The sequence below is a fragment of the Oenanthe melanoleuca genome, chromosome 10, assembly GCF_029582105.1.
Source record: "Oenanthe melanoleuca isolate GR-GAL-2019-014 chromosome 10, OMel1.0, whole genome shotgun sequence".
Classification (NCBI taxonomy): Eukaryota; Metazoa; Chordata; class Aves; order Passeriformes; family Muscicapidae; genus Oenanthe; species Oenanthe melanoleuca.
Genome location: NC_079344.1, coordinates 15,232,591 through 15,259,769, shown reverse-complemented (window position 1 = coordinate 15,259,769; position 27,179 = coordinate 15,232,591). Strand labels below are relative to the sequence as shown.

The window sequence follows — 27,179 nt, the reverse complement described above, 5'->3', positions numbered from 1 at the left end:
TGTCCTTCCTGTATCTCCTTCCAATTAGGGCTTTGTTATAATGGCTTGCCTTGGCCAGTCCTGTCCTTTCTCAGTTGGAGCAGTCCTGGAGCTGTGGTGTGAGTCAGTGATTTTGTGCCCCTTCTCACACATAGGGAGGGATTTTAAAATGAAGGAGCTCAGAGTTAGATTAGATTTTGAGATTAAATTTTTCCCTGTGAGGCCCTGACCAGAGGCTGCCCAGAGAAGCTGTGGCTGCCCCATCCCTGGGAATGTTCAGGACTGAGCTGGACAGGGCTTGGAGCCTGGGATAGTGGAAGGTGTCCCTGCCCACGGCAAGGGGTGGAATGAGGTGGGCTTTAAGGTCGCTTCCAACCCAAACCATTCTGTGATTCTGTGATTGTTTATAAAGTATTATTCTGTGCTGGGTATCACAGGGAAGACCATGAGAAATACTATTGCTTGCAGACAGCCTGTTTTCTGCTGGATCTTCCTCCTTCCAGCTGGAAATACATGATGGAAGTACTGCTACGTTGTTTATGTATTTGTGTGCTGGTAATCCTGTCCTTTTTGTAAAAATTGCCTTAAAGTATCTCCCAGTCTGCTCTGTATTCTCATTTGTTTTGGCCATACACCTGTGGCAGTTTGGCAGTCCTGGAAATGCAGAGTTACAAGTGAGAGGTTTGTGTCCAGAGGGATGTGCAGGCAAACCTGCCCAGTCCATGCCCAAACTCACCCAGTTTTCCACTCCTCTCCTACTGTAAAATCAAACTGAAAAAGGCAGCATGGCTGTCAGTAAATAAAACTGGTACCAGTTCATTGCAAAAAAAGAAAAACAAAAACAAAAACGAACCAACAACAAAACGAACCCTGAACAAGATAGGACTCAGACCCAGCAACATACCTCATCTTGGTTGCCTTTGTTTTTTCAGAAGCCTTATTTTTCAGTTGCCTATATATATGTGTGGGGGGGGTTTTGTTTTGTTTTCTTTTTTTTTTTTTTTTTTTTTTTTTTTCCCTCAAATGGCCAGGTAGGTTTTAAGTTTTGGTAGTGGTACTTTTCCTTTGCTGTATCAAATAACCCTGTGCATGGATTACCTGGCAAGAACAATCTCTGGGCAGCCAGGGAAAAGGAATATTTTTACTGCCTGCATCCAGGCGTGACTCCAGTGTTTCATGCCACCACCTGGGCTAGGATGGGCTGTGAATACAGATCATGCCTCTCTTTTCCCTATTTTTCCCAGGCTTTTTGTTGGGAAAAGCGCCTTTGCTCAGAAGTCACCAGGGAAATGGTTATAAAAGTTTTATTGGTGAGGCAGAAAGATGTTTCCACTCTTGCTGTTCCTTGGGAAATAAGAGAAGGAAAGACAGATAATGTTTTGTCTCTTTATTAGATTGGGAAATCATCTATAAAGCAGAGGTGTATTTCAAACCAAGCCCCCCACGTCTCTTGTTAATGCCAACTCAGCAGCATCCAGCTGGGTGGATGAGGGGTTTGGATGATGTAAGACTTTGAAGGGATCCTGTTTTAGTGGGATGAGAGCCCCAGAGGAGCCAGATGTGTGGTGAGAAGAGCAGAGCTACCAGCCTGGCTGCCCTGCACTCAGCCCTTGCAGTTCCTTGCAGCAATGCTGCCAAATGGTAACATTCACCTGTGATAATCTGCAGGCTGGAAAAACTCATCCTTGGGGGAGGCTACCTGCCTGGTGGTAGAGCAGAGCTTGTGCATGCTCAGGGGGTGTTGGTAGGACACTGAGGGATGGCAGTGAACCGTAAAACGGCCTTAAAAGTGGCAAGTCCAAGTGAAGCTATGTGGCTTAAAATGTTTTATCATGTTGCATGCCAGGGCTATTAGTCCCCTTCTGTGCTTCTGTCAGGCAGCATGGCAACCAGCAGTGAAGTTTTATCAGATATTAAAACCTGCTTTTGAAATTTCTCCTAGAGCAGAATGCTAAATCAACATTTTCACAGTGATATTTCTTTTTTTTTTTTTTTTTTCCTTCTTCTTATGCTGTTTCCTGCCTGGCAGCTTTACCTTTACTTCCATGCTCTCTCTCATTTTCCATCAGCTCTATCTGTAACCATTTTGTGTTTTATTGAGCATGAATGAATAGTGATGCCTTTTAGATGAGTGATATTTTCAGCTGAAGATGCTTGTTTAATATAAGCCTCCACTCAGCTGTTACCCCAATGATGCTTTGTGTTTACCAACAGATTATTTCAACTAGCTTGAATTTGGAAGCAAATTTTGCATGGGGAGGTTTTCTCCCCTTCTCCTACCCCAGCAAAAATTCTGCTTCTCTTCTGGTGGGATGTTACAGACCTGGTGCTTCAGAGGCTATGTGAGCTGTGTAAGGGCTGCAGCTTTGCTCCTGGGGCTGAGTGTAACCTACGCTTACCATATGCTACCACCCTCCCCTTTAGGTAAAATGGGGGTGTTTTCTGCCTCCCTGCAAATGATAGCAGAGACTGTAATCACTCAAGCTGTTGCCATGTGGGTCTCAGTGCATTTGGGAATAAAATTTTCCATCTGTGGGAATAGGTTATGAATCTAAAGTCATTAGAAAGGGTCTGGGTTTACCCTTGGTGCTGTAAGCAGGATCTCAGCTGTCAGTGACAGTGATGGATCCCCAAATACCTGCTTGTTGCAAGGCATCACTGCCACCCCCAGAGGTTCCCTGGGCTGTACAACAGCAGCTGCACCTGGGGAGGCTGAAATGTGCAGTTGTTAAAAGGTTTGGGTTTTGCTTGGTCTGAGGTTTGTCACAGCAATTCCCAGGAGGTCTCTGCTGGTTGAGCTCACTCTGGGAAGATATGTGGTGTTTTTGTGGCACTGATGCTAAGTGCCACTGCTGCTTACAGGAACTGGGTTTCCATCAGTTCCATGAAACCAGTGATGGAGGGCAGAAACAAAATTCCTTCCTGAAGGTTGACTTTTCTGTTTGCACCCAGATGGAGGGGGCAGATCTTTGTGCATTGCTCCAGCCACAGCTGAGTCCCCTCAGAGCTCTGACCTGCATCAGATATGGATCAGCATCAGATGTCCCCAGGGTAGCACCTGGGAGCTTTTGGAGCACAGTCGTGTTAGGTGCAGGGAAAAGGAGGGACTGTGTGTCCCCCCGGGCTGAAGATGCCCTCTCCAGCACACATTTCCATGCCTTGAGAGCACTGTGCACCTTTAACCCTTGGTGGTTTGTTCTCTTGATCCTCATGCAACAGCTGGCAAGGGAAGAGGCTGGAGCTGAACTCACATCCTTGACAAGGTGCTCAGCCAGCCCTCTGCTCCACCAGCACTGACTTCTCCCCTGTGATTCCGTGCTGGGCTCTGCACCCATGTCCAGTACCATAGTGCTTGGGGAGTTCAGACATTCATGGCCTCAAATGTTCCTTTGGGATCTGAGTCCTCTGGGGTCCACGCTGCCAAAATCCTCGGGGTTGCTCCCAGGGAGAGGCACTGCTGCTAAACCTGGCCGAGAGCGCTCACATCGACGCCTCCATGCCCTGCACAGTAATTTCCCTGCCAGTTTGCTCCACTAGGGCATCACAGGGACATTAGTTAATGAGGCTGCTTCTGAGAGCACGGCCTGAGTTCATCTGGGCTGCTGCAGAATTTGCATCTGGCCGGGGTTGGGCATCTCGCAGCCGAGCTGCCAGCACTGGATGAAAAGGGCAGCGCTTCCAGAAACCCTCGCCAACGATTTGTCTTGCAAATGAGCACCGGGGTGGCTCGCAGCGAGCGCTGTGCTGCGGCTCCGCGGCACCGCAGCTGCCGCGCCGCGCTCTGCTCCGCTCACCCGCCCGGCTCCTGCGAGCGGGCCGCGCATCTGCATTAATTCAGATGGCTTAATGTGGGGAGATCATCAGCTTGATTTCCCCTGTGGCTCTGGGAGTCAGCTGGGGCTCCGGGGCCTCCCATTAGCGGCCCAGCCCGGTGCCAGATGGCGGGTGATGGCTTGCGGAGGCTCCGGAGCTGACGTGCCCCATTGTGCGACAACACAAAAGCGAGCCGGGCTGCAAGGGTTTTTTTTCTTACCCCCCTTTCTGCTTTCATTTTCCTTCAGTGCTGTCACCCTCACTGCTAATTCCTGCAGCTCTCTTTATTTGTTTATTTTGCTTCGTGGTGAGGAGGGCTGTGAGTTGCTGACAGTGTTTTCCATGCGGATGCTCCTGCCTTGCGCCACGCAAGTGTCTTCAGGACTTTGCTTCTGTCTTTTATTTTCTGCCTGAATATGCATATGGGGTGCACAGTCCCATGTGCATGCACACCCCCATAGAATATTCTCTTGGACATTCGGGTGACATAAATAAGTTATTAGGGTGTTACAGTGGGTTTCCTAGGGGGCCATTATATGCCATGAGGTTTTGTTAAGATAGATCCCTGAAGTAATCACCTTTCTGAATATTTCAGATGTCCCAGCAGTTTTTCAGGTCTCTTAACAGTCTGTGCTACAATCACCTGTTTGTTACAGAGTTTTCATCTCTTTTGGTGATACTGGAGAGGCGCCTGTTTTGGGCTGCAAGTGTTTTTTCTGATGAAGATGCACATTTCAGGAGGGAGAGGACTGATTCCTCAGATTTGGTACAGGACACACTGAGCATCTCTGCAAGGGCCCCCTGAAAATCAGGCCTGCAGGGTTTTGGCTCTGATTTCCCCAATGTGCTGCAAACATAGGGCAAAGCTCAAGTTAAGAGCTCAAAGTCACTTAAAATGCCCCTCTGTAATCCCTCCTTTCAGGTGCAGCGTTTGACCTCTGCCTGCTCCCTAAAACCCACATCACTTCTGCAGTGCTGCTGCTCCTTGGCATTTATCATCACTCCAGCCCACGCAGCTCTCCACATTCATGTATGCATCCCAAACTTAAGCTTTAATTAAAATGAAATTTCATGCTGACAGAGAGCTTAGGTGGCTAAATGATGTTAACCTTGGCACCTGGATGGGGGAGTGAGTCTGAGAAGCAAATGAGAACATCCCTGCATGAGCAGGGACTGGGACAGAGGAGTCCCAGGCAGCTGCAGGTCTGTCTGGCTGCCCCACCGCTGACAGTCTTTGAAGGCAAATGCTGGTATCTAAATTTGAAGTGTGTGGCTGCCTGAGTATCCAGCATGTCTTCTAACTCTTCCTCCTTTGGCAGGAGCTGCAGTGTCAGTGCTGACCTCTTCTCCAGGCTTGGCACTGTGTGCTGGGTTTCTTTTCAGCACCTCCTCTTGTCTTTTGTCCATGGCACTGCATTTTATTGCCAGGGGTTGTTTGGTAGGACGGGTGGAGATCAATGGAGGATGTAGGGACTTGGTGCATTTGCAGAGGGCTTAGGTGCTGGCAGTCACAGGAGAATCTGACACTGCTAGTCAGGGAACCACTGCTCAGGGAGTCTGGTGGCCTTCCCCCACCCCCCCAATCTGCCCAAGTGAGTTTCAGGGTGCACAAACACAGGAAGAACCAGGAACCTTTGGGTAAAATATTTGCAAATTTTACTAGGAAATAACACAGGCTCTTCCAACCTCTTCTCCTCCCAGCAAATCCATAAAGCCCCTTCTTGTAGCTCTGTGAGCTGATAGTTATCCCATCTGGGAGCATCCCATGGGAATGCTCTTCAAAGGCTTCCTGAGCCTCACTGCTCTCTCCTACTGTTACCCAGGGCTTCTTGTTATATCCTGTGCCCATAAACAGTACCAAAGATCCTTGCAAAAAGAGGAGACCACCTGAGGTGACCTGTGTTTGTTTAATCAAGGATAAAAAAAGCAAAAAAAAATTAGAAGCATCTGAAGTATATATATCTGAATGCCCTAGCAAAGTGCTCAAGGCTGAAATTTAGTTTTGCTTGACTGCTCATTTAAAAAATTTCTCACAGAAAGAACTTGGTTATTTCTCTGTGGCAGTAAGAGATGCAAAGTTCTGTATGTGGTTATGATACAGTACAGAGGTTGGGTGATGGCAGATTATGATTGTGGCTCTCCCATGGGCACGGTCAGATTGTTTTTCTACTGTATTGAATGAAACCTGTTCTTGCAAACCATCTTCTCTCAGGAATCTCACCCTGCGAGCCCCTTTGTGGCTATAGGTACAATAAACCAGAGAGCCCTGTGATGGCCTCGCAGGAAATCAGTGTGTCCCCTCTTTCTGCCACTTTGCTTCCTTGATGTGATGCTTTGGGATGTTTCAGTGCTGGTGGTGATCTCCCAGGCAGTGTTGTCCCACCAGCCACCAGTGCTCAGCACGTGCCAGAAAGGATGTGCTGATCATGGAGCAGCACTGCAGGGTGATGGCAGCCTTGCCTCCTTGACCCACCGCTTTTCTCCTACCACCTCTTTTCAATGAGTCCTCAAAGGTAATGAGTTTAATTTGATAAACTGGGCCCAGGGTGAGGTGTCACAGTGGGTTTAGGAGATAAGCCTCCCTGCTTCTTATCAACAAGAAGGCAGTCCTCCCTGGAGAGCTGTTTTCTGGAATGCATCACTGCTCCTCAGGTTCAGTGATGGTCTGATGATAGCAAGGAAGATAAAGATGGTGAGATTGGTGGTTTGTAACTCTGCTATCACTTCCTCCCTCTGTCACCATCTTCCTTCTTATCTTCAACCATTCTCTTGTATCCTTACTTGTGTTTGTCTGCCAGGACGGTGATGTGTCTCCCAGTTGTATTTAAGATGCTGTGGGGTGCACAGGGAGGAGAAAGAGTTCACTGTGGGGGCAGAGGTGCTGTAATATAGAGTGGCTTCTTCACATGCACCTGGCATGAAATGGAAGCTGTCACCTTGTCATGGGAGTCTAGAGGGACCCTGGCTCACAGAGTCTGACCTGTGTTACCACCCCCATAGTCACTGAACTCTAGATGGGTTGGGTTGGAAGAGACCTTAAAGATCATCTACTTCCAACCCCCTGCCATGGTCAGGAACACCTTCTACCAGACCAGATTGCTTCAAGCCCTGTCCAACCTGGCCTTTGAACACTTCCAGGGATGGGGCAGTCACAGCTCCTCTGGGCATCCTGTGCCAGGGACTCCCCACCCTCACAGGGAATAATTTGTTCTGTTATATATCCACATACATGCACGTGTGTACACACTGCTGTGCCTGCTTTGACCAGCAATGCTGGGGTTCTGCCCCAGGTGCACCATCCCAGCAGAGGCTCAGGAAGGAGTTACCACTCTCTGGCTCATGCACAGAAATACAATCCCCCTCTCCTGTGAGCTCCCAGAGAGAAACCAGTGCAGACATCAGACCACACGTCCTGCAGCGTGAGGCCGATCCGCCGAGCTCTGAACTTTCTCTTTGAGGTGGAAATGGTTTGGCTGGCAGCCAGGAGGGCGGCGTGAACGGAAAGGGGGACTTCCAGAGATAAGCTATTTTCAGCCAACGGGGCTTCTCACCGCGAAATAAATAGAAAAAAGGACGAGCTCTACGTCTGCGGTCATGTGTCCTGCTTTCGTGGATTTGGCCTATTTTCTGAAGAATGGCTGTAATTCAGCTTGAATTTCCCCTGGATTGCTGCCAGCAAAATAGGAAGCTGTTGCTATTGCCAAGGAGCGAACAGGAATTTATGTAGTAACTCAGCCACAGGGATGAGATGACAGCTAACGGCTTAGCTGCTGCTAGGAGGAAAAGCAGACCTGGGAGGAACCTGGATTTTCTCAGGATCACAACAGTTCAATCCTTTCTACATCTTTGACATTATCCCCTTCAATCTGGACTGGGCAACATCGAAGTTCAATATCTGTGCTCAACACCAAGGGATGGGAGCAGAGCTGCTTCCAGCATTTAGAAAAATCACCTGTGTTTGAGTGAAATTCAGAGTTAGAATGGAAAAAAAGAGCTTTAGAGCAGTTCTTTGCTATGCTAACCCTGTGCCCCGCTTGCTCTGGCTCAGTGCTGTGATCCTGTGGTCTCTCCTCTCCGTGCACAGGGCTTGCTGAGTATTTCCCTTGCTGTGATGTGAGGCAGCTCCTCTGTGGGAATCTAGCCTTTTGTGATTATTTTTCTATTTAAATAACTTCTTTAGTTATCGTGTGCACCATTTCCACTTGTGTTTCATTCCTTAATAAAGAAGGAGAGTAGTTTATCATGCTCAGCAGAGTATGGACGTGGTGAAAGACATACTGTTCTGAAGGATTTAAAGTTAATTTCCGTCGGACAGAGAGACTCTTGTTTGGGGTACTTCCACAGCCGCCTTTCCCCCCTGCTCCGGCTGCCTTGGGTCCACTGGGAGCTTTGCCTTGTGTCTTTGGGCAGCTCTTCCCCCTGCCTGGACCCCATGTGCTGGGAGGTTTGCATGTCTGTAATACTTTAGAGTATCTAGCTGAGGGATACAGCTGGGACTCGGGCCTGCTGTGTGATGGGACATGGCAGAGAGGTGCCTCTGGCTGCCACGGAGCCCATCACCTCTGACTGCCCACTCCATCATGAAAGCCAGAGTCTCCATTCTATGCTTGGGATTTTGCCAAGACCTGTGAGATACTTTGCTATATGCACTGCCACCCCTTGGACCACCAGATTTGGGAAAGAGATTATCTTAGAGGCAGTTTCACCTCTTCCAGGCACTCCACAGGTGCTGCCCAAGGGAATATCTCAATCTGTGCAGCAGGCAGGAGGGGCTGTAGCTCAGTTTTCCATGGGCTTGGCCATCCCAGCTGAGCAGAAGCAGTGTGATGCCCATGGCTCAGCAGCACTGAGCACTCACTGAGCTCCCTTGCTCAGGCAAAGCTCCCACCTTGGCAGGGCTGACTCTGCTGCAGCAGGAGGGAAAATGAAGAGCAAATTGCCAGCACTGGTGCTGTTTGCTGTCGGCCCGATAAAAATGGCACCTTGCCCAAGTCTTCTATAAATCACAGGTTCCATTTGGAAAGGAGTTTTCTGTGGTAATTAATGAGCCAGTATAAAGACATTAAATGGAGAATGTGTAGTGATAGAAAGGCTTGTCATTCACTGAGCCATCTTCCCCCATGTGAATAACCATAGGGGAACAAAGGCCAAACTCCTTATAGACTGAAGTGCACTATCTCTGATAGCTGGGAATGAAGTAATTCTCTGAAAATAACAAAGGCGCAGTGAAATACATTAGTAAACTAATTACAAGAGAGCTGGTAAAAACAGATGCTGAAAATTTAAAGCTATTACTGGAATGATTGCTGGCAGAAAAATGGGGGCTGACAACAAAAAATTAAAAAATGCATCTCATTTAAAATTCATTAGCCTGTAAATCAGGACAGCTCCCTGTCTGAAAGAGAGGCTGATGGCATTTCCGTGGGCAGTTGTGATGAAAAGATTCCTTGCCTTCACCCTTACGGATTCCACCAGTGCCTCTGAGTTGCCAAAACAAAGTGTGCACTCGTTGGTGAGCACAAAAAAGCAGGGAAGCTGCTGACTTTGCCCAGGAAGGTCTGAGCAGGGATGTTTCTACCCAGAGGTGTTGTGAGGGCTGCTGAGGATAACACCTCGTGTTGCTTGGCTTGCTGCCTCTCCGAGCTGATGAAAAGCAGGATTGCTCGTCCATCCACGCTCAATATAGGAGGGAGTTGGCTGCAAACAAAATGGTCCAGGGCCAAAACCAGCTGTGTGGGAGCTTCCTCTTTTACTGTCTCCATCAATATTTGGGAGAGGGATGGAAAACATCAGTATTGTGCAACAAATCAAAGTGGTAACTATGTAATTTGTCTTAATTGTGTGTGTCAGAGTAGGAAAAACACGAGGAGCTCTGGATGGGAATCTGGCAGGAGAGACCTGCCTGCTGGCAGCCTACTGCATGCTTTACTCTGCCCTTGCTGAGCCAACCTTTCCCAGAGGCTTGTGGACAGCTTGCCCTTCATTTTCTCATTACTTCAGGGGTCTGCAGGGGCACTTGAGTGGGATAAATCATCACTATTTTGCAAAGAGTGAATGTGTGCTTCAGAGGAAAGGCTTGAAGAAGCCATTGCTGTGAATACAACAGGGAGGGACATCTTGTGGTGCTGGAGGGGAGCCCTACTTTGGGGTGTGGGAGCCTCATGTGATGCTGGGGTTTCTTAAGAAGTCACCCCACAAAAGCACAGGAGCCCTTCGTGGTGAGTTGTACCTCTGGGCAGGTGTCACAGCAGCCAGATCTGCCTGGCCAACGTCACCCTTGGTGCTGGAGCCCTGTGCAGCTGACAAATAACCCCTTCCTGCACTGCAGAATCACCCAGCCCATGCAGTCCGCCCAGGCAAATTAAGAGTTGTTTATGGCATTTAATACTCCCCCTTCCCTCCAGCAGCAGGGCAGCAGGACCACAGGTTTGGCTTCACAAATGGTCGCCTCAGGATACACTAAATGCTGTCATGAGCCAGAGAGCAATTTCATCTTGAAAAATTACTGCAATAGAGCTCCCTGATAAAGGTCTCTCCCAGCAATGCCTCCCTCTTCGCCAGAAACTTCTTCTCTCCCTGAAACCAATTTGAGGGTGCTAAAGGGGCTGTTTATTAGTTGATCCCCCTGCAAAACAAGAAGGTCCTGGAAGATGAATAACCACCCTGGGCTGCCTGCTGTGCTGCTCAGTGTAGCAGGTAACATGATGGGATGCTGCCATGTGCTCCGAGCATGGAGGAAAGTGAGAAATTTGATCCATTGCATCTTTCAAAGTGGTTTATAAGGAGCAGTCTCATGGGTAGAGTGTGCTGTTGGTACTCAAGGGAGGGAAGATGTTGGATTTTGGTTGTGACCATGGGTAGGGCTTTGTGTCTATCCCTAAAATAACCAGTAACTTTACAGGAAAGGTGTGAGGGTGCTCAGACTGCTCTGGTTGCTTGCTGCACATTAGAGGGAGTGTTTGTTCCAATGCACAGGGACTCCCTGATCTTGCTTCCAGGGTGGGATGATTTCTGGCTGCAGCCACTTTATGGTAGGTCTTGGGTCTCAGCAGGCAGCATTTGGGCAGTGCTGCTGCACAAGGGAGAGCATGGCAAAGGCCAAATGCTCTCAAGGGTTTCCTCTGGCATTGGCAGCTCCTCTGGTGCTCTCTGTTCCCCTAAGTTAAGACAAACAGGGGTGGTGGGCTGTTGAATGTTGGGGACACTCCCTTGTGTGCTATACTGGGACAACGTGGGGACAGTCTCTCTCCAGACATGCAGTATTTTGTGAGTTTTATAGAAATTGTGAGATACTGCAATATAAAACAGTCCTTGGGCCATAGGGCTCCTGTTCATTTCCATGCATGGTGCAGAGGCTGCATTTATCCAATCAAAAATCTTTCCCACTCACAGGAGAGTACCCCTACATTAACAGCTGATGGTGGTATAGTTAATTTTCCACTAAGTGAGCTATAATAAATACTGTGAATATACTAAATGTTCTCTAGGACTGGAATATGGGTTTGGAGACACCTGTGATTGTGCAGGAGTGGTTGGGTGTCCTGGCAATGAGCAGCACATTCAGTCAAGCCTTAGGAAGAGGAGTGGAGCTGCAGTGCAGGCATTCAAAGGGTTTCCAGGTGTCACCCTACAGGGACTTTTTCAGGAAGAACCCATCAGCCTCCTCACAGCCTGGTTCCTTTGCTCTTGCAGGACAGATAGAGCAACCAGGGGCTCCTGAGGTTGTTCTCTCTGACCCCTGCTCTGCATGCAGTGAAGATGTGTTCATTACTTCCACAGGATATTTATCATCCCTGTGTGGAAGCAGCCCCTACAGGGCTCTGTGCTTTTTTCTGCTTCTGAAAGCAGCAAACCAACAATAAATCACGGGTCAGTAGCATCCATCAGGGCTGCTCCTTGCCATGCAGCAGGGAGGTGACCTGAGCTGGATTTGGCTCACAGTCATCTCATGTGTTATGCAAAAAGTTAAGAAGCCACAGTCCCAGACCAGACAGAAATTTGTCTCCTGGTTGACTTGAGTCATAAGGTAATAGATTTCCCCCCCTACTCCTGTTGTAAAATATCTGTTACATGTTCCCTCCTGTGGGCAGCTGCCGTATCCCACTGTTAGGCATTATCTCTGTTGTCTCCCTTTCATCCCTGTCCCAGGAGCTTGGGACAGGAGAAGAAAACATGCCAGGTGGAGACTTTGGTCCTCAACCAGAGAAGACTGTGCTGTCTTCTCAGCCTATTTGAAATTCTTCCAGTCAGCTTTGATTGTGGGTGAAAACAAGAGACATGAGTATGCAAAATGTAGAGAGAACAGAGCCTGGGCCATCCTCCATTCATGCTCTGAGCCATCATGTTAGCTCCAGGGGAAGAAAACAACAGCCAAAGAAAAAGAGCAATAAGCACTTGTTTGCAAATATTCCAAATAAAAAGTGTTCAGGACTGACCATTTCCCTTTACCTCTGCACAGACCAAGGTGGGTCATCCTCCCTCTTTTATCTCACCAGCTGTTTTGGTTCCTCTTAAATGAACTACATTCCTCTAAAATGTCTTCCTTACTTCACACTCTCCTGAGTCTTGCAGCCCATATTCTTTTGAGATCTGAGGCTCAGCATGGACAATAGAGATTTGGGATTTTCCCTGCTATGATTAGTGGACAGGGGCAGAGAGGATTTTCCTCTGTGCTGGGAGAGGCACGGCTGCTCTTTAATATTTCCCTCCCTTTCCAAAGCTGAGAGAAAGGCGATTTTTCTCCCTTTTAGATGTGAGCGAAGGGCCCCGCTCCTGCTACTCCTGGAGAATTAAATAGATAAATGGGCGGCGCTGTTGTTCACGCTTCACTATGCACAAAGCAACTTGCATTCCAAATTGGGCTCACGGCAGTTCAGCACCAAGCTCACAATAGCGTCATTAGACACGCAGGGCCGGCTCGCAGGCGCACAGCCTGCTCTGCAGCTGGACTGGCCACCGGGCTGGCCTGCCCTAGGCTTGCTTTTTAGCTTTATAAAAATGCATCTTTAAAAAAAAATGTATAGAAAGAAGATTCTTTTTCTTAAAGGCTTGGGCAGGCAGTGCTGTTTGGAGGCAGGGGGAAGAGAGGAGAGGATGGGATTTGTGGTGTCCACATGCTCCCTGTCTTCTGTGCCAGCTCCTTCTCGTTGGCAAATCCTCAATTTCCAGAGTGTGGAGGGGACAAGTAAGGGACCTGAGTCTGCAGAGCTTTCCCCTGCTAACTTCTTTGAATGTTCCCTGGCAGGTTGCTGACTTAGTGGTGAAGGTCTCTTAAACCAAGAGAGAATTGAAAATGTAATCCCTCTGCTTACATTGGCACTAGTGGCTTTCAGGAAAAGGAGTTGGGTGTTATGTGAATCCCACAGATATTGAAGGGTGGTTCTGCTGGAGCTCTCAGCCTGATTTGAGAGCGGTTCAGGTTTGGCATTAATTGGCATGGTGTTCATTGTGATTTAAAAACAACCCTGGCTTCTGCTGACATGATTTTATTAGTAAGTAGAGAAATTCAGTATAAAAATCAGCAGCTCACTGTCATCAGAATGGAGCCAATCTTGGAACAGCTCAGCTTGTTCTCTGCACTGGACAAATAATTTGCCTCCCAGATTTCACCTTCCTCAGTTGTGACAGAGGTAACAAAGCCCACTCTCCTTGGTAGGAGCATCTGGAAGCCTGTGTACTGGAGGCACATCCCCATAAAACTCTTGTTCCATATACTGTGTCAACTGTGAGGCATTTTAACCACATGCCTCCATTGGAAAATGTCTGAATTTAACAGGTTGGTGGAGACAGAAATGTAAAGAAAGGATCTTCACTTGTGGCTGGTATTTGTGGACTGTGTGGCATCCGTGGTGGTGTGGGTGCTCACTCCTCCCCAGCATCGTCTTGTGCCAGAGCCAGCCTGGGTCTCTGTTTCCCTGTGAGTAATTTAAAATCAAGAGGCAATTTGATTGCAGAACTAGCTGGCCTTCCCAAATGCTCTCCTAACACCATGTTTGGCATTGAACCTTTCAAGTCTTCCTCCTCTCCTTGTGCCTGCACAATGTTTGTGTTTTAATGACTCTAAAGGCCTGGGATTTGCTTTGACATACCAAGTTAGTGTTTTCTTTTTCTATATCAAATCTAGGTCAATCTCTGGCTTAGCACTAATGCTGCACTGAGCAAAAAAGGACTGGCCACTAATGGTTTAAATTTAGTTTTTTATGGAGTAGAGAAAATTTCACTCAATAGCTATTTTCATTTTTATTCCATTGGCCTTTCCACCGGGCCTGTTGGGATGGAGAAAGTGCTTGTGATTTGATTAGAGGAGTGCCCAGAATGAATCCTCCATGAATATGGATGAGGTTAAGGGTTGCTGCTCACCTGTGTCCATAGGACATGCCCTCAGGGACTGCATCCCACTATGAGTTCAGTGGGCAATCCCAAGCATGGGGGTTTCTTTATGGAAGAGCCTTGCCTGTGATCCAGCATTATCCTAGTTAAGGTCCTTAGTTATATAAGACAAGGGAAGGAGAGAAGAAGAGGAACTCTGCTTCATGTGTCCGTGTGCCTGTAGACAGTCAACATTCAATCTGAATCTAGCCTTGGCCAACATTTTTTGGAGGAGGCTCCTCCATACCTGCAGTGTCAAAGGGCTGCCAGGACCATTCCCTGTCTGCTGTGAGCCCTAATTTTGTCTTTCCCTGCCCTGTAGCAGTCGCTGTGTACCACAGCCAAAATCCAGATGATTGCAGAAGCACTGAGACGTCACAGCTTGGAGAATTAGTGTGGAGCAATGAGTATGCATGTGATTTATGTTATTTTTATGGCTTGATGACACAAGGAAATGGCAGAGAGAAGTTTAATGGGAACAGGGTGGCACTCACCCCTCTGATGATGGCAAAAAAGGCCTGGGGCAGCAGCAGTCCCTCCACTGGCACATGGATGCTGCATTGCTGGATGGCAGAGACTGCTGGCAGATGGATTGGTGAGTGCCTCCTCTCTTAGGAGCTCGTGGGTGAATATTGTGATTGCATGTATTTATTTTTAAAATTATTATGGCCATTAGCATAGAAATGAGCTACAGCTCCCTGGCTGCTGGCCAACCCCACCCGGGCTGACATGCAGCTCTCCTCCTTGGCGGCTGGAACAAAAGCACCCGGCTGCTAACAGGGTCCTGCTGCTTGCCACGGGAAGGCAAGTGGCAAACAGGAGCAAGCACTCTGCTGCATGAGTTTGTTACAGTCAGTTGGGATGTATATAAAAACCTCACATGGGTCAGCAGAGATTGAGCCCCTCCAGGCAATGCCCTGTGAAGAAGTTGAGCTCCTATCTCTCTGCTCTCCTCCCTGGTGATTTATTCCCAGGCTAAAAACCCACTAATCACTCACATTGAAGTTTTCTTGCTGTTTTACAGGAGATGCTCCAAAAGTCTTTTGTCTCTGCAACTGTAAATAAACTTGTAAACCTGTTTTAAAAATAGCATTTTGTACCTCAGTGCATGAATTTTTAATGCATCTTCTGCAAACCAGCTGGTCTTGGCAAGGGTCACAGTGTTTCCTAGGCATTTAACATAAAACTGTGCTTCAAAGCCACATTATAGTGTCGTTGAAGAGTAATATTTTACTTAACATCCTCATAACTGAATTATTTATAACTTGCCATGTTTTATTCATGATAAATATTAATACTGGTGTCTTTAAGAGTAGAGGTTATTGCTGCAGTTTTACCTATAAGAGGTGATATTATTGAAATAAAGGAATGGCGATGAATTCTGTAGCCAGCAGAGTGAAGTCCGTGCCAGGGCTGTTCTCATTCACACCTCCCTCTTTTATCAACCTTGTCAGCCACCAAAAAACCTCAGTGCTGAACATCTGTACATTTGAAAGGAATTTTCCTGCAGGCATCTGAATCCCTGCTTTTTAAAAAAATTTTATTAGGGAGCTTTGTGTCATTTTCAATAATTCTTGGATTAATTTCTTGGTGAGGGTCCATAAGCTTTGGCTTTGCAAAAATGCTCACCCTGGTCTGGGTTTCCAGCCTTGAAATGTTCTGAAGGCTCCCTTGAGCTCTTCTGCTGCAGGCACCTGTGGATCCCCCATCTTTTGAAGCATCCCTTGCCACCTTGAAAAGGGCATCACCTGGTGTGGGAGACCTCCTAGCAGCCTTTGTGCTCCTTTCCATGTCTGAGTGCTCTGGGCCATGATGAGTGTCATTTCAAGACTAAATCTATATGAATTGGGTAAATTGCCATTGCACTGTTGGGCTTCATCCTATACCAGAGAGGATAATTGCATTGGCTTTTATCTTGGGAAAGAGAAATACAATTTTCTGTGATCTTTCACCTTGTGCTGGTGTGTCTCCATCTGGCTGGAACATTGTGCAGCCGCTCCCTGGTCTGGCTCTTGACGTGGGGCTGTCTGCCCATCCCACCCTCATACCTACAAAACCTTCCCATCCCTACAGCTGTGCAGGACTGGGGCTTTGCTCCGTGTTGCTCCATCAGCTTAACAAATCTGCCATCAGCGGGTTGAGAGCGGTGGTTGCGGGAGCAGCGCAGGTTAATGCAACACATATTTAATGTATGATTGCTAATGGCCATCTCCCATCTGCCTGAGCCCAACTGCAGTTTGCAGATGAGTGATTAAGCTGCCCTGACACACAGGCAGCTTGTTCCTTAGCAGACCCACCGTCATTGCACTTGATGCACATAAAAGGGGTCGAGGCTTTCTTGCTGGGGAGAGGCGTGTCATCAGGCTGGGGCAGCAGAGTAGGGGGTTCTCTTGGAGTTTGTTTTGTATGGTAATGTGAGAGACCTTCCTGTGGATGCAGCACTTTAAATTAATCATGAGCTCAATAACCACTGGGATGTTTATTAGCTTTGAATATGTTTATTGCGGAGTCAACAGGCAGCACCTTCCAATTAATTAATAGTAATAATTACGGTATTATTTATGTAGCTCTAACAGCATGCCAGAGTGTTTTTGCACGGTGGTTACAGCTGTGGCTTGCTGGAACAGGCTGGTCTGTATTCACCCTGCCTGGCATGCTGGGGTTCATCATTTGCTGTCGGGTGGTCTCAGCCCCAAAAGCCTCATTTTGCTGAGCTCTTGGAAGCTGCCCTTTCTTTTGACTAAACCCTTTTGCTCCCCAAGTGTTGACATTGATGGCAGCAGAAAGAATCCATCTCTCTTTTCATGTGGACTAGGATCCAAAGACCACTCAAGCTATTGGGAATGACCTCTGATAAGTGTCAGTGCTATGTCTGTGTTTCTCACTGCCCTGGCAGACCTTGCTGAGGACCATGAGGGACTTGGAGCAAAGTCTTCTGTTCTGGTTGAGCCAAAGTTCAATGATTGAATGCCCAGAGGCGGGTGGGATGCAGGAACTTCCCAGTAGTCTTTGTTTGTGTCTGCAAGCTAGACTTCTACTCTTACATTACATTACAGTCCAGTTTTCATTCTGTGGGAAATAAGTGTGTTTCTAGGTCATGTGAAGTTGCTGACAGCTTCCAATTGTTGGATCTTCCTTAACATGTGAAAAATTTTGTCTCTCTTTTTGTCTACCAGCAATGTCTGACTTCCACATCCACCCTCAGAATGCAGTGGTGGAGGAAGGCGGGGTAGCAAGATTCCAGTGCCAGATCCATGGCCTTCCTGAGCCAGTCATCCTGTGGCATAAGAACAGCATGCCAGTCAACACAGACAACGAAAGGTAGGACGTGTCCCAGCCACGTGCTGCTGGCCTTTCTCCAGGTGGGAAAAGATGGCCAGACTTCCTATTTTTTTCACAGTTGTGGTCGGACACAACTAACCTGGGTTAGGGGGTCTTGGCCAGTGTTTCCACCATGGAAGACTTTTTTGTTTACTGTGTTGTGACTTTTCTGGTTTGGTTCTCCTTTTGGCCAAATACTTGTAGGAGTACTGGCATTTCCCAGGAGAGGTAGATAAAGCTATTAGCTGATTTTGAAGGGCTTACATTGACCATCTCTGTTCAGCCCTGCTCCAGATTTGTTTTCCAGCCTGCAGACCTGCCCAGCAGGCCTCAAAGAACTGGGTAGCTTTGGCATCCTTCAACCCTCCATGGCTCCATTTTGTGGAACTCTTTCTGAGACACATCCATGACTTAGCATCGTGCATATGGGTCCTGGATTCTTGCAAGTGCCAAATTACACTGTGGCTGCTATTCCCAGGTGGAATCCCTCATGTGTGGCAACTGGGGAGCTCTGCAGAGAGCTTCCCACAGCACCCTGAGCTGCCATTTCCCAAACAATCTCCTAAAGAGAAACTCCAGCTGCCTCCCTTCCCAGGCTGGACCTGGAGCGGCACGTCGGCACTTCCTGTGTTTGACAGGCTGTTCCCTCCGTGTCGGAAGCGTCCCTGGGCAGGGTTTGCTCCTCGGGACAGGTGCAGGAAACGCGTGCCCAGGGCCGCAGCCCCAGCTGCAGCTCGGGAGCTGCACGGCCAGGCCGGGACACAATCGCTCACAGCACACCTCCAGCACCACTGACGGCCCTGCCTGGGGAATAGGCCAAACCAGGAAGCTGTAAAGATTTTCCTGAAAGCTTCTATTCTTAAAAATGTCAGTTCTGCAGCAGAGTGTGGTTGGGTTCTTTGGCAGTAGGAGAAAACAGGAGGGCTGGAACAATGCCTGACCTTCTCAGAGTGGCAGTGAACTTACAGTAGAAGGACCCAAGAGGCTGAAATCTGCTGTGGAAAACTGCAACTGTCAGGTTTTGTTTTTCCTTGCATTTTTCAGCAGAGCTTTTTTTAGCATAGTGCAGAGTTGATTTGTTAAACTTGATCTCCCCTGAAGACTTCTTACTCATACAGGTGCTGAGCTGGGGATGTGGTAGAGCAGAACCACTGATCCGAGGTGGCATCAGCAGAAGTAAAGAGTGGAGAGCTGTGCTGATGCTTTGTGCATCCCAGTGAGATGTTGCGGGAGAGGTGAAGTTCCCCTGAAATCCTTCATGCATCATTGATCCTTTCCATTTGAGCCCAGGGACACAGTTGTGGAGATGGTCAGGAATGTAGCAAGGATTTAAATGTGTCCAGGACTTCTTTTCTCCAAGACTGGGGAACCCTAGGGCTGAGGAACCCCAAGATTGAGAAGCTCCAAGAACTAAGAAGCCAAGACTTTTCTACAACCCAGAAAAGTCCAAGCTCTGCTCATTCCTTCTGCTTCTCCTCTGGGGAAGGGAGTTTGCCCAAGCTCTGGAGGATGTGGCCCAAGAACAGTTTCCCTATGTTCATGTCCTGAATTTGAAGAGATTTGGCTTTTTGTAGGAGTAAAGTTACTGGGGAAGTTTTTTATTGTCAGCTCAGTAGATTAATCTCTGACACCAGAGCCTGGGTGATGAGAGTTGCTTCTCTAACTGAATTGGATTTCTGCATTAATCACGCTTGGTGCATTTCTGCGTATAAAGTGTATATAAATTTGTATGCCAAGTCTTGCACTTGGAGGTTTTGAAGGCAGAATAATAGCTTTGGAATTGAATCTTCTAATGCTGTGGGCAGATTGTTAACAAAAATGAAGGCTTCTTGTAGTATAATTGATCCAAAACAATGGGCATTTTAAAGTCCCAGAGAGATTGCAATCAACTTCAGGCCGTGTAAAACTGATTGCTGTCGTGCTGCCACCGACACGGAGCTGCACGTTTGGGACCTGCACGGGGAGCAGGTTATAGGCACTTAACCATATGCTGATATGGAGAGAGATATGCTTCATCTTCCGGACGGAAATGGGTTATTAACTCATCACACTGTAATGACTTACTACCAGCCAGTTTAAACAAGTGGTTGCCAAGCAACCTGTAATGTATGTGTACATATATGTGTGTATGCAGGCATGATTTAAATGTGCCTGTGTTTTAAAGAGATAAAATATTTAATGATGTTTACATTTGCTTGCTCAATATTTATTTTAAACATACCTTTTCATGTGTCTGAGGTTTTAAGGTCATATGGATTTGAGTCCTGGACCTAAAGTGGGGAGTGTGGAGCACAGGTTTCTGACCTCTGTCCATGGTCACTGTGCTTCAGCTGATGAGTGATAATTCCCACATCGTGGTAACTCCAATGTAAGCTGTCTTCACATGCAAATGCACTGCTGGAGCTTTTCCACAGGTTAAATAGAAGCATCTATTTTGTAGCCTTCCAGCAAAAATCACCATTTCTCAAGGATGCATCAGGAGATAAATTATTTTCTTTTACCCTCCCTGTAAAAGAAGACCAGAGGATCAAGTATCCAAAAAAAAAGTAAGATCTGATGCAGAAGCAGGCGTGGGCTCAGCCTAAAGGGGTGTTGACCTCTGGGTGGTGTTGGCACCTCTGCACTGGGATGCAGGGAGCTAGCCTGCCTTGCCTGGATGGGTGTGCAGCCTGCTGTCACATCGTGTCCTGCTTTGCAAGATTTTGATTCTGTTTTCTCTTCCCACAGGTACACACTGCTTCCCAAGGGGGTTCTCCAGATAACAGGACTAAGGGCAGAAGACAGTGGCATATTTCACTGTGTTGCCACCAATATTGCTAATGTGAAGTTCAGCAGGGAGGCCCGGCTCACCGTGTCAGGTTAGTGCCAGCTATGGTCTCCTGGCTGCCTTCCTGTCTTCTTCCCACTGCTGTTCTGGACCAGGACAGTTTAAGAGAGCTTCAGGCTAACACACTGAGAGGCATTCCTCTGTCCAGCCATAACACCTTCCTTGTTTTGGATTGTTATTTGTTAAGATCTTCTCCGGTGTGGACATCCCAGATTCCCTGTGGAAATGGAGATTGCATCTTTGGAGATAACAGGCAAGGGAAGCCCAGGGAGGGTTGAGTGGGTGTTTCTGAGTTCTTTCTTACACGCAGCCAAAGGTCTTTCCCTTGAGCTGTGATCCTCCTATACAAATAATTGCTGGTACTAGGAGCTGGAGGCTTTCCAGCACAGTCACTTCTCACAGCTTCCCATCACCCTCCAAAACACTACTTGGACAGTGGTTCTGGAGCAGAGACTTAACACCTGTACCAAGTGTCATATTAACCTCTGCTGACTGTAAAAAAGCAGCATGTGTGAAATGGGGTGAAGCCAAACCAGGAGTGATGCTGTGTATATCAATTCTGATGGGGAAAGAAAGCAAGTTAACTGGTTCTGAAAGACCTGGGAGCTTTGGCTGCCTGTTACTTATCTGTTTGCTTGTTCTGTGCAAACAGTAGTCACACAGAGGGAAAAAAAGAACAGTAAATTATCGATGTGGTGAAGTTCTTAGTTTACTGGCTTGAGTTATTATTTCTCGCAGGGCAGAAAGCTCTAGTTGTTCTCATCTGACCATCCCTCATTGCAGATGGATATTTTCCAGGTTTCCTGTCTGTGAAACATTCGTGGTTTTTTCTTCTGCTTAAAGCAGTTGGATGATGATGAGGCACCATGTATAAGTGTTTATTTGAAGGGTTTGGACCATGCTTCAGTGCCTTCACTACTGGACTTTTGCATGGAAAACACATTACACTGGGTTCAACCTCCATGGAAAAGGTTTATGCTCTGGGGTGTTTGCTAAGAACACACAGATATCTGTTAGATCATTGCAGCAGGTATGTGTTAGCATGTGCACCCTGGGTTTTGGCACAGCAGCAGAGGCTGTGGTGAGCCACAGAGGTGCAAGGGGCATTGCTTTGCTGGTGTGAGTGTTGTGTCAGTAAACACTGAGCTAACATGAGTGCTGCTGTGCACATCATGTTAGGCGTGATGGGGTAAGCAGAATTCTTGCAAATCTTTTGTATCACCTCCCTCTTGTGTCATGGTGATGGAAATGGTCTCTCTGCTCTTCATGATGGCAGGACAACTCCCACTTTTCCTGGCAAGGCAGCAGCTTCAGCCATTGCTTCACGTACAGAGAACCACCAGGTCTGCTTCCCTGAGGTTTCCAATCCAAGCCCTGACTGGGAGGGAGGAGGGAGAGGGTGAGAATGGGCTCTGGAAGCCTGTGCCCTGCAGGGCACTGCCACAGCCCTCCAGGAGAGGAGGAAGAGGAGGAGGAGGAGGAGGAGGAGGCTAGCTGTGGGGCTGAAGGAGCCTTTCTCAGTGCTCTCCCTGCTCTGGCTGGCGGTGGTGGCGGGGCTGCCGGCAGTGAGCAGCACAGAGATGTCTTCCCGTGCTGCTGATTGATTATTTTCAAGTGCCTGCTCAGCAGAGCTGCTCCCGAGGGGCTGCCTGCCTCTGCACTGACACTTTTCCAGTGTGAGCTGTGGCTCTCTCCTGCTGGCCCTTTGATCAAGATCCTGTCCCTGCTGGAGTGCCTGTCACTGCTGGCAGTGCTGGGGACCTCCCCATCCTCACTGTGACTGCTGCTGGCGGAATCCCTATGGACCACAGGCATCATTAGAGCCTTTCCCTTTCAGGATAAATCCCTGTGCTGCCCTGAACCCTGCTGAGCTCCCGCAGCACTCGCCTGCCACGAGTCCCTCATTTTGTCACTCCTTGATTCCTGATCCTGCATCAAAGGCCTGGTCTGGTTGAAGAAGGAAACCTCCTCCTTGATGTTGGGACGTGGTTGGTCCCTTTGTGTGACTGCTGTGTCCCAGTCCCTGCTGGCCCTGGAGCTGTCACTACTGTGGGAGGTGGGCTCAGCAGCAAAGCTACGGGACCATTCCATGGTCTTTGCAGGAGAAGGTGAGCAGTGGTGGAAATGCCACTTCCAGAGTTGGGACAGCATTTGCCCTAACTCAGGGAGCTGAATCCACACTCAAAAACCTGAATGTCTATTTAAGACAGAGTAGAAATCAAAGAATGTGATTTTTTAATATTTTATTGTCAAAGTAGTGTGTTTTATAAATTCTGCTTTGAGCTTGGCTCCCATCTGCTGATATTCTTGGGTGACCTTGGACGGTTCATTTCATTTCTCCGTGTTTTGAAATATTGAAATCGCTGTATAATACTCTGATAATACCGTATTATTCTAAGCGTGAACATTTAGTATTGTGATTCAGAACAATAAATCTACATGGGTTTTAAAGGCACTCCGAGGTACTGAGGGGAAGGTATTGTTTTTCAGATCTCTTGGGGTTAACCAGCCGGTCATATGAATTTATTGTGCATTCTGGTTCTCATCAAAAAATCTGCATTTTATGGCTTGCAGTGAAATGCATTTAGTGAGAAAGTCAGCTCTTAAGTCACATTGACACGGTGATTTTTCTTGGATTTTGCCCATTTACACACAAGCTCGGAGTCGTTTTATCGCTCCCTGCTTTGCCTCTGTAGGAGCAATTAACAAACGAGCTGCTCTGATCTGTGCTTGCCCTTGGACCACTGATGAATCCCCCTGCTATGCCCTGATTCCAGCCCCTGAGCTGCTGTGGAAGAGTAACACTCAAAAGTGAAGGAAGAAATTTGTTTTTCTTGAGAAAAGCCCCTGTACTTAGATTTTGGTGGATCAGTTCTCTGTAACGAGCCTTTTGAACATTGGAAAGTCCATGGACAGGAGTCAGTGTGGGTTGGTCCCTATGGCTTTGCTCCCCAGCCCTCCCTGTGCCCCACTCCTGCTTGGGCCCAGATGACCAGCCCAAGTATTCATCTTTGCAAGTGTACAGAGCTTTTTTTTTGCCAGCAGCTGTAAGATTGATGGAATCCCTTAAACACTGCTTTGACCTCACCATTTCTGGAGTATAACCCAGCTCTCATCAGAGAATGGGGAGAAAGACTAATGCAGAGATTTTCAGTGTTCCTGTTTACTGATGGAAAACTGAGACTATCTCTTGTGTTTCCTCCTCTCCTGCTTCCAACAAATGGGACTAAAGGCTGCAGGGACATTTGGCCCAGGGATAAGGCACTTCTTAGGGACTCAGGAGATGTGGGTTCAGCTATGGTATGCATAATACAGGATGATGTTTTCGTCCCATGCTATCATTCTGTTAAGTGAAATGTGTTTTCTTTTGCCTTTCTTATGCCTGTCTAGTGTCCAGGGTCCATGTGCCAGGATATTGTTCTAATATGGGTGTGTACATCCATCTTATTCTTGGTTGCTGCCACTTGGTGCTACTGTAGTGTGACTAAAGGATTATTGACTATCCTGAACAGCAAATGTTTCACAGTTCTATCAGTGCAAATGCAGTGCATCCTCTCCCTGCAGGAAAATGGTAGGAAAAGGTGGGGTGCAGTCATCAGAGGAGTTTCCTCTCAGAAAGCTCCTCAGCAGGAGTCCGGGACTGTTACTCCATCACTCCTTGTCCCAGGACAGGTCTTTTGGAGCAAGTGACACCAGCAGCAAGAGAGGATGCTCACAGAGACAGTTAGGCACTGTGGTCTATATGGATTACTTTATGGCTCGGAATGCTGAAAGATAAAGCAACTCCTTCATTTATTTGCATTCCTGCTGTCTTGCATGTTGTGTTTTCCTTATATACCATTCACATCTGCTCTGCAGTTCACAGTGCAGCTCCTGCTTTATGCTGCTGATATCCAAGTGTTAAAAGGGCTGTTTGCGGTTGGCTCATTGGTTTTGGGGTTTTCCCTAGGAATAATCAATGCACACTTTAAGCATGCTCAGTGTGACTGTCACACAAACACTGTGCTCCTTTTGTTTAATGTGCACCTCAGATTTATTGAGGGTTACACCAGCCACATAATTTAGAATCCTGGAATGGTTTAGGTTGGAAGGACTGTTAAAGATTATCTCATTCCACCCCCTGTCATGGACAGCGACACCTTCCACTATCCCAGGTTGCCCCGAGTCCTGTCCAGCCTGGCCTTGAACACTTCCAGGGATGGAACCCACAACTTCTCTGGGCACCCTGTGCCAGGGCCTCACCACCCTAACAGGGAAGAATCTCTTCCAAGTACCTAACCTAAATTTCTCCTTTTCCAGTTTGAACTCATTAGTCCTTCTCCTGTCACTACAGTTCCTGATGAAAGATATGTACTTAGAAGAGATGTACTTAGAGGATACCTGAATCCTCGATGTCCCCTTTAGCCAAGAGGGAACCAGAAGCCTTCTGAGCATGGTGCTGTCATTGCAGGCTCCCACTCCAGCGTGTACAAGGACCCCATGATCCTGGTGGGCCCGGAGAACCTGACGCTGACCGTGCACCAGACGGCGGTGCTGGAGTGCATCGCCACCGGCAACCCCCGGCCCATCGTGTCCTGGAGCCGCCTCGGTAAGCCTGGGGTCCCTGGGGTTTCCTCTCCTCCTCCTCTCCATAGCCATCAGATAGGAAATAGGTAGGTGCTGCTGACTGTTTTATACAACAACTGATTTCACCCTCTCTCTTCCCACAGAAGGTAATTGTAGGCTTGAAGTGCTTTTTATCCTCATGTCTACACTTCGTTTTTTCTCTCTGCCAAGATTCTGTTTTCAGCTGTTAGAGAAGTGGGTTGGTTAAACCTGTAGATGTTTCTTGAAAGGTGATAATTTTATCTTTTCTCAAGTGACAGCATCTTCTGCTGCTGCATCAAAAACATCACCACTGTTGGCCTAGAGAAGCAAAATCATACACAAACACATCTTCCACATAAAAACAGACTTGAAAGAAATTTGCTGCCTGTTCAGGGAGTTTTAAAACAATTTTAAGGGGGAGAGAGTGTTTAAAGTAGTGTGTCTGAAGCCCTGAAAAAACAAATGCTTGCTGCTGGGGTCCGTGATATGTTTTTAAATCGGCGTGGAAACCAGTGTCTGATGGCATCATGCAAGAGAGGTAGAGCAAAGGGCTGTGTTTCTCTAAGGTCTATTTTAGGTTCTAACTTTGTGATGATAGCTTAGAAACTGTTTTGCTCGGAGCAACACTTCCACTGCCCTACAGAAACCTTGATGAGTGAAGAGCTGATGGATTTTGTTTTATCTCCCAGAGCTTGTAACTCTGCCCATGTGCACATTGGGGTTGGGTTCAGTTAGGATTTCCCAAGATCTTGTGGTCCTGGAGGTCACATCATTTTTGGGATGCTCATCTCGTGGTGTCTCCCATGGTGGCTGTGAAGCACAAACAGGGATAATTCTGTCTCATGCTGCTGTGCTGGATGTGGGACTCCACCCCCATGGCTCTCCAAGGGTCAGGGTCAGCTCATGGGCAGAGTGGCTTCCCACTCCAGAGCTGCCTGCCAGGGAATGAGGACTTGCATCCAATATCAGTTGCACATTTTTTCCGTTTTCCCTCCTTGCATCCTCTAGTGGCTTGTAAAATCAGTCTTTTTATGCCACTAACTGGTATTTTTGTCTCCAGAGCCATAACCATCAGATTGATGCTATTTTAAAAATTCCCCAGATACTCTGTATCACTGGTTTGGTTCTCTTGGACACAAGGCAGCTCTATGTTAGTGCTCAACTATAATAAACTACTTTATAATTGCCTTAATTATAAGTGCTTATTACCTTCTTCGAAACACTTGTCTCTATAGAGCAGTGCAATAATGAAGATGTAATAGCACCGTGTGATGTTTGTCTGGATGGTCTGAGCTCAGCATTGCCTTCCACCAAAAATAAATACCCCAAGCACAGCAGCAGAATCAGAGCTAGAGAAACAGAAAGAGAAACAGATCCTGTTATTTTCCCTCCCCTTCAGCAGGAATGTTTTCTGTCCAAAGCATCACAAGGTCTCATTTAAGATGACAGTGATCCTGACAGCAGTGTGGTGCAGGGGCTCTCTGATGACTTGGAGGGTTTGTCATCTCTTTGTAGCCATTTCAGAAGTGCTTTCATGTCTCCTTGTCTGTGTGATCATGAGGAAGGAGAGGGGTTTGTGCTGGACAGGGAGGTCCTCAGAGAATCTGTCATCTCTGGCTGCCTCCATGTGAAGGTCGTCTTCCTGAAGTTCCTCCTACAGATAACTCACTCAACTTAGGAAAATAATCACTTTTAATCCTTTTTCAAAAATAAAAAATCCACAGCCACAAAATCTTAGAGAGATGCAGCTGATTGAGCAATAGGGATGGCTTAATTTAAGCAAAAAAATAAGTCAATTCTGTGTGAGCATCTTTCTTTACTTGTAGAAGTAAGGAAGAGCAGTGGTATTACTGTTGTGCTGGGGCTTTGCACAGGGCACGTTGCCTTTTTGGAAACTCTCTCTGAGCCCCTTTGCTCACAGTTTTGACATTGTGGCATTTCTTCTGTCAAAAAGGAGCAAAAGAACAATTTTGCTTTCACAGCTTTCTGGTACAGGGGAAAGCAAGCCATAAACACCATTTGCACTTCTTGCTTAAGCTTTGCTAAAACCTGGCTGGTTTTCAGTGGGAAAGGCAGCTATATTTCTCTTGAAGGAAATCATTCAAATTCTGGGCCAGTTTTTGAGTGTCACACAATCAATTTTGAATTTAATTTCTTTGGGAATACGTTGTAGCCCCTGACCACAAACAGAATTCCTGTGTCTCACCGTGCATGAAATGTCAACATTCATTAGAGAGCAGGCTCTGAGAGAGATGTAGAATCATTAAGGGTTTGTTCAGGGAAG

The 27,179-nt window shown here is 47.4% G+C and overlaps 1 protein-coding gene across 1 annotated transcript in view; it reads left to right on the top strand.

Annotated features, from left to right (window-relative positions):
• IGDCC3 (immunoglobulin superfamily DCC subclass member 3) overlaps nt 1–27,179 on the top strand; it is a 94,873-nt gene that overhangs the window by 39,288 nt on the left and 28,406 nt on the right. Inside the window, exons 3-5 of the mRNA XM_056499789.1 lie at nt 17,337–17,481; nt 20,209–20,339; nt 24,759–24,896. Of these exons, the coding sequence (XP_056355764.1) occupies nt 17,337–17,481; nt 20,209–20,339; nt 24,759–24,896 (414 nt within the window). The remainder of the gene's footprint in view (nt 1–17,336; nt 17,482–20,208; nt 20,340–24,758; nt 24,897–27,179) is intronic.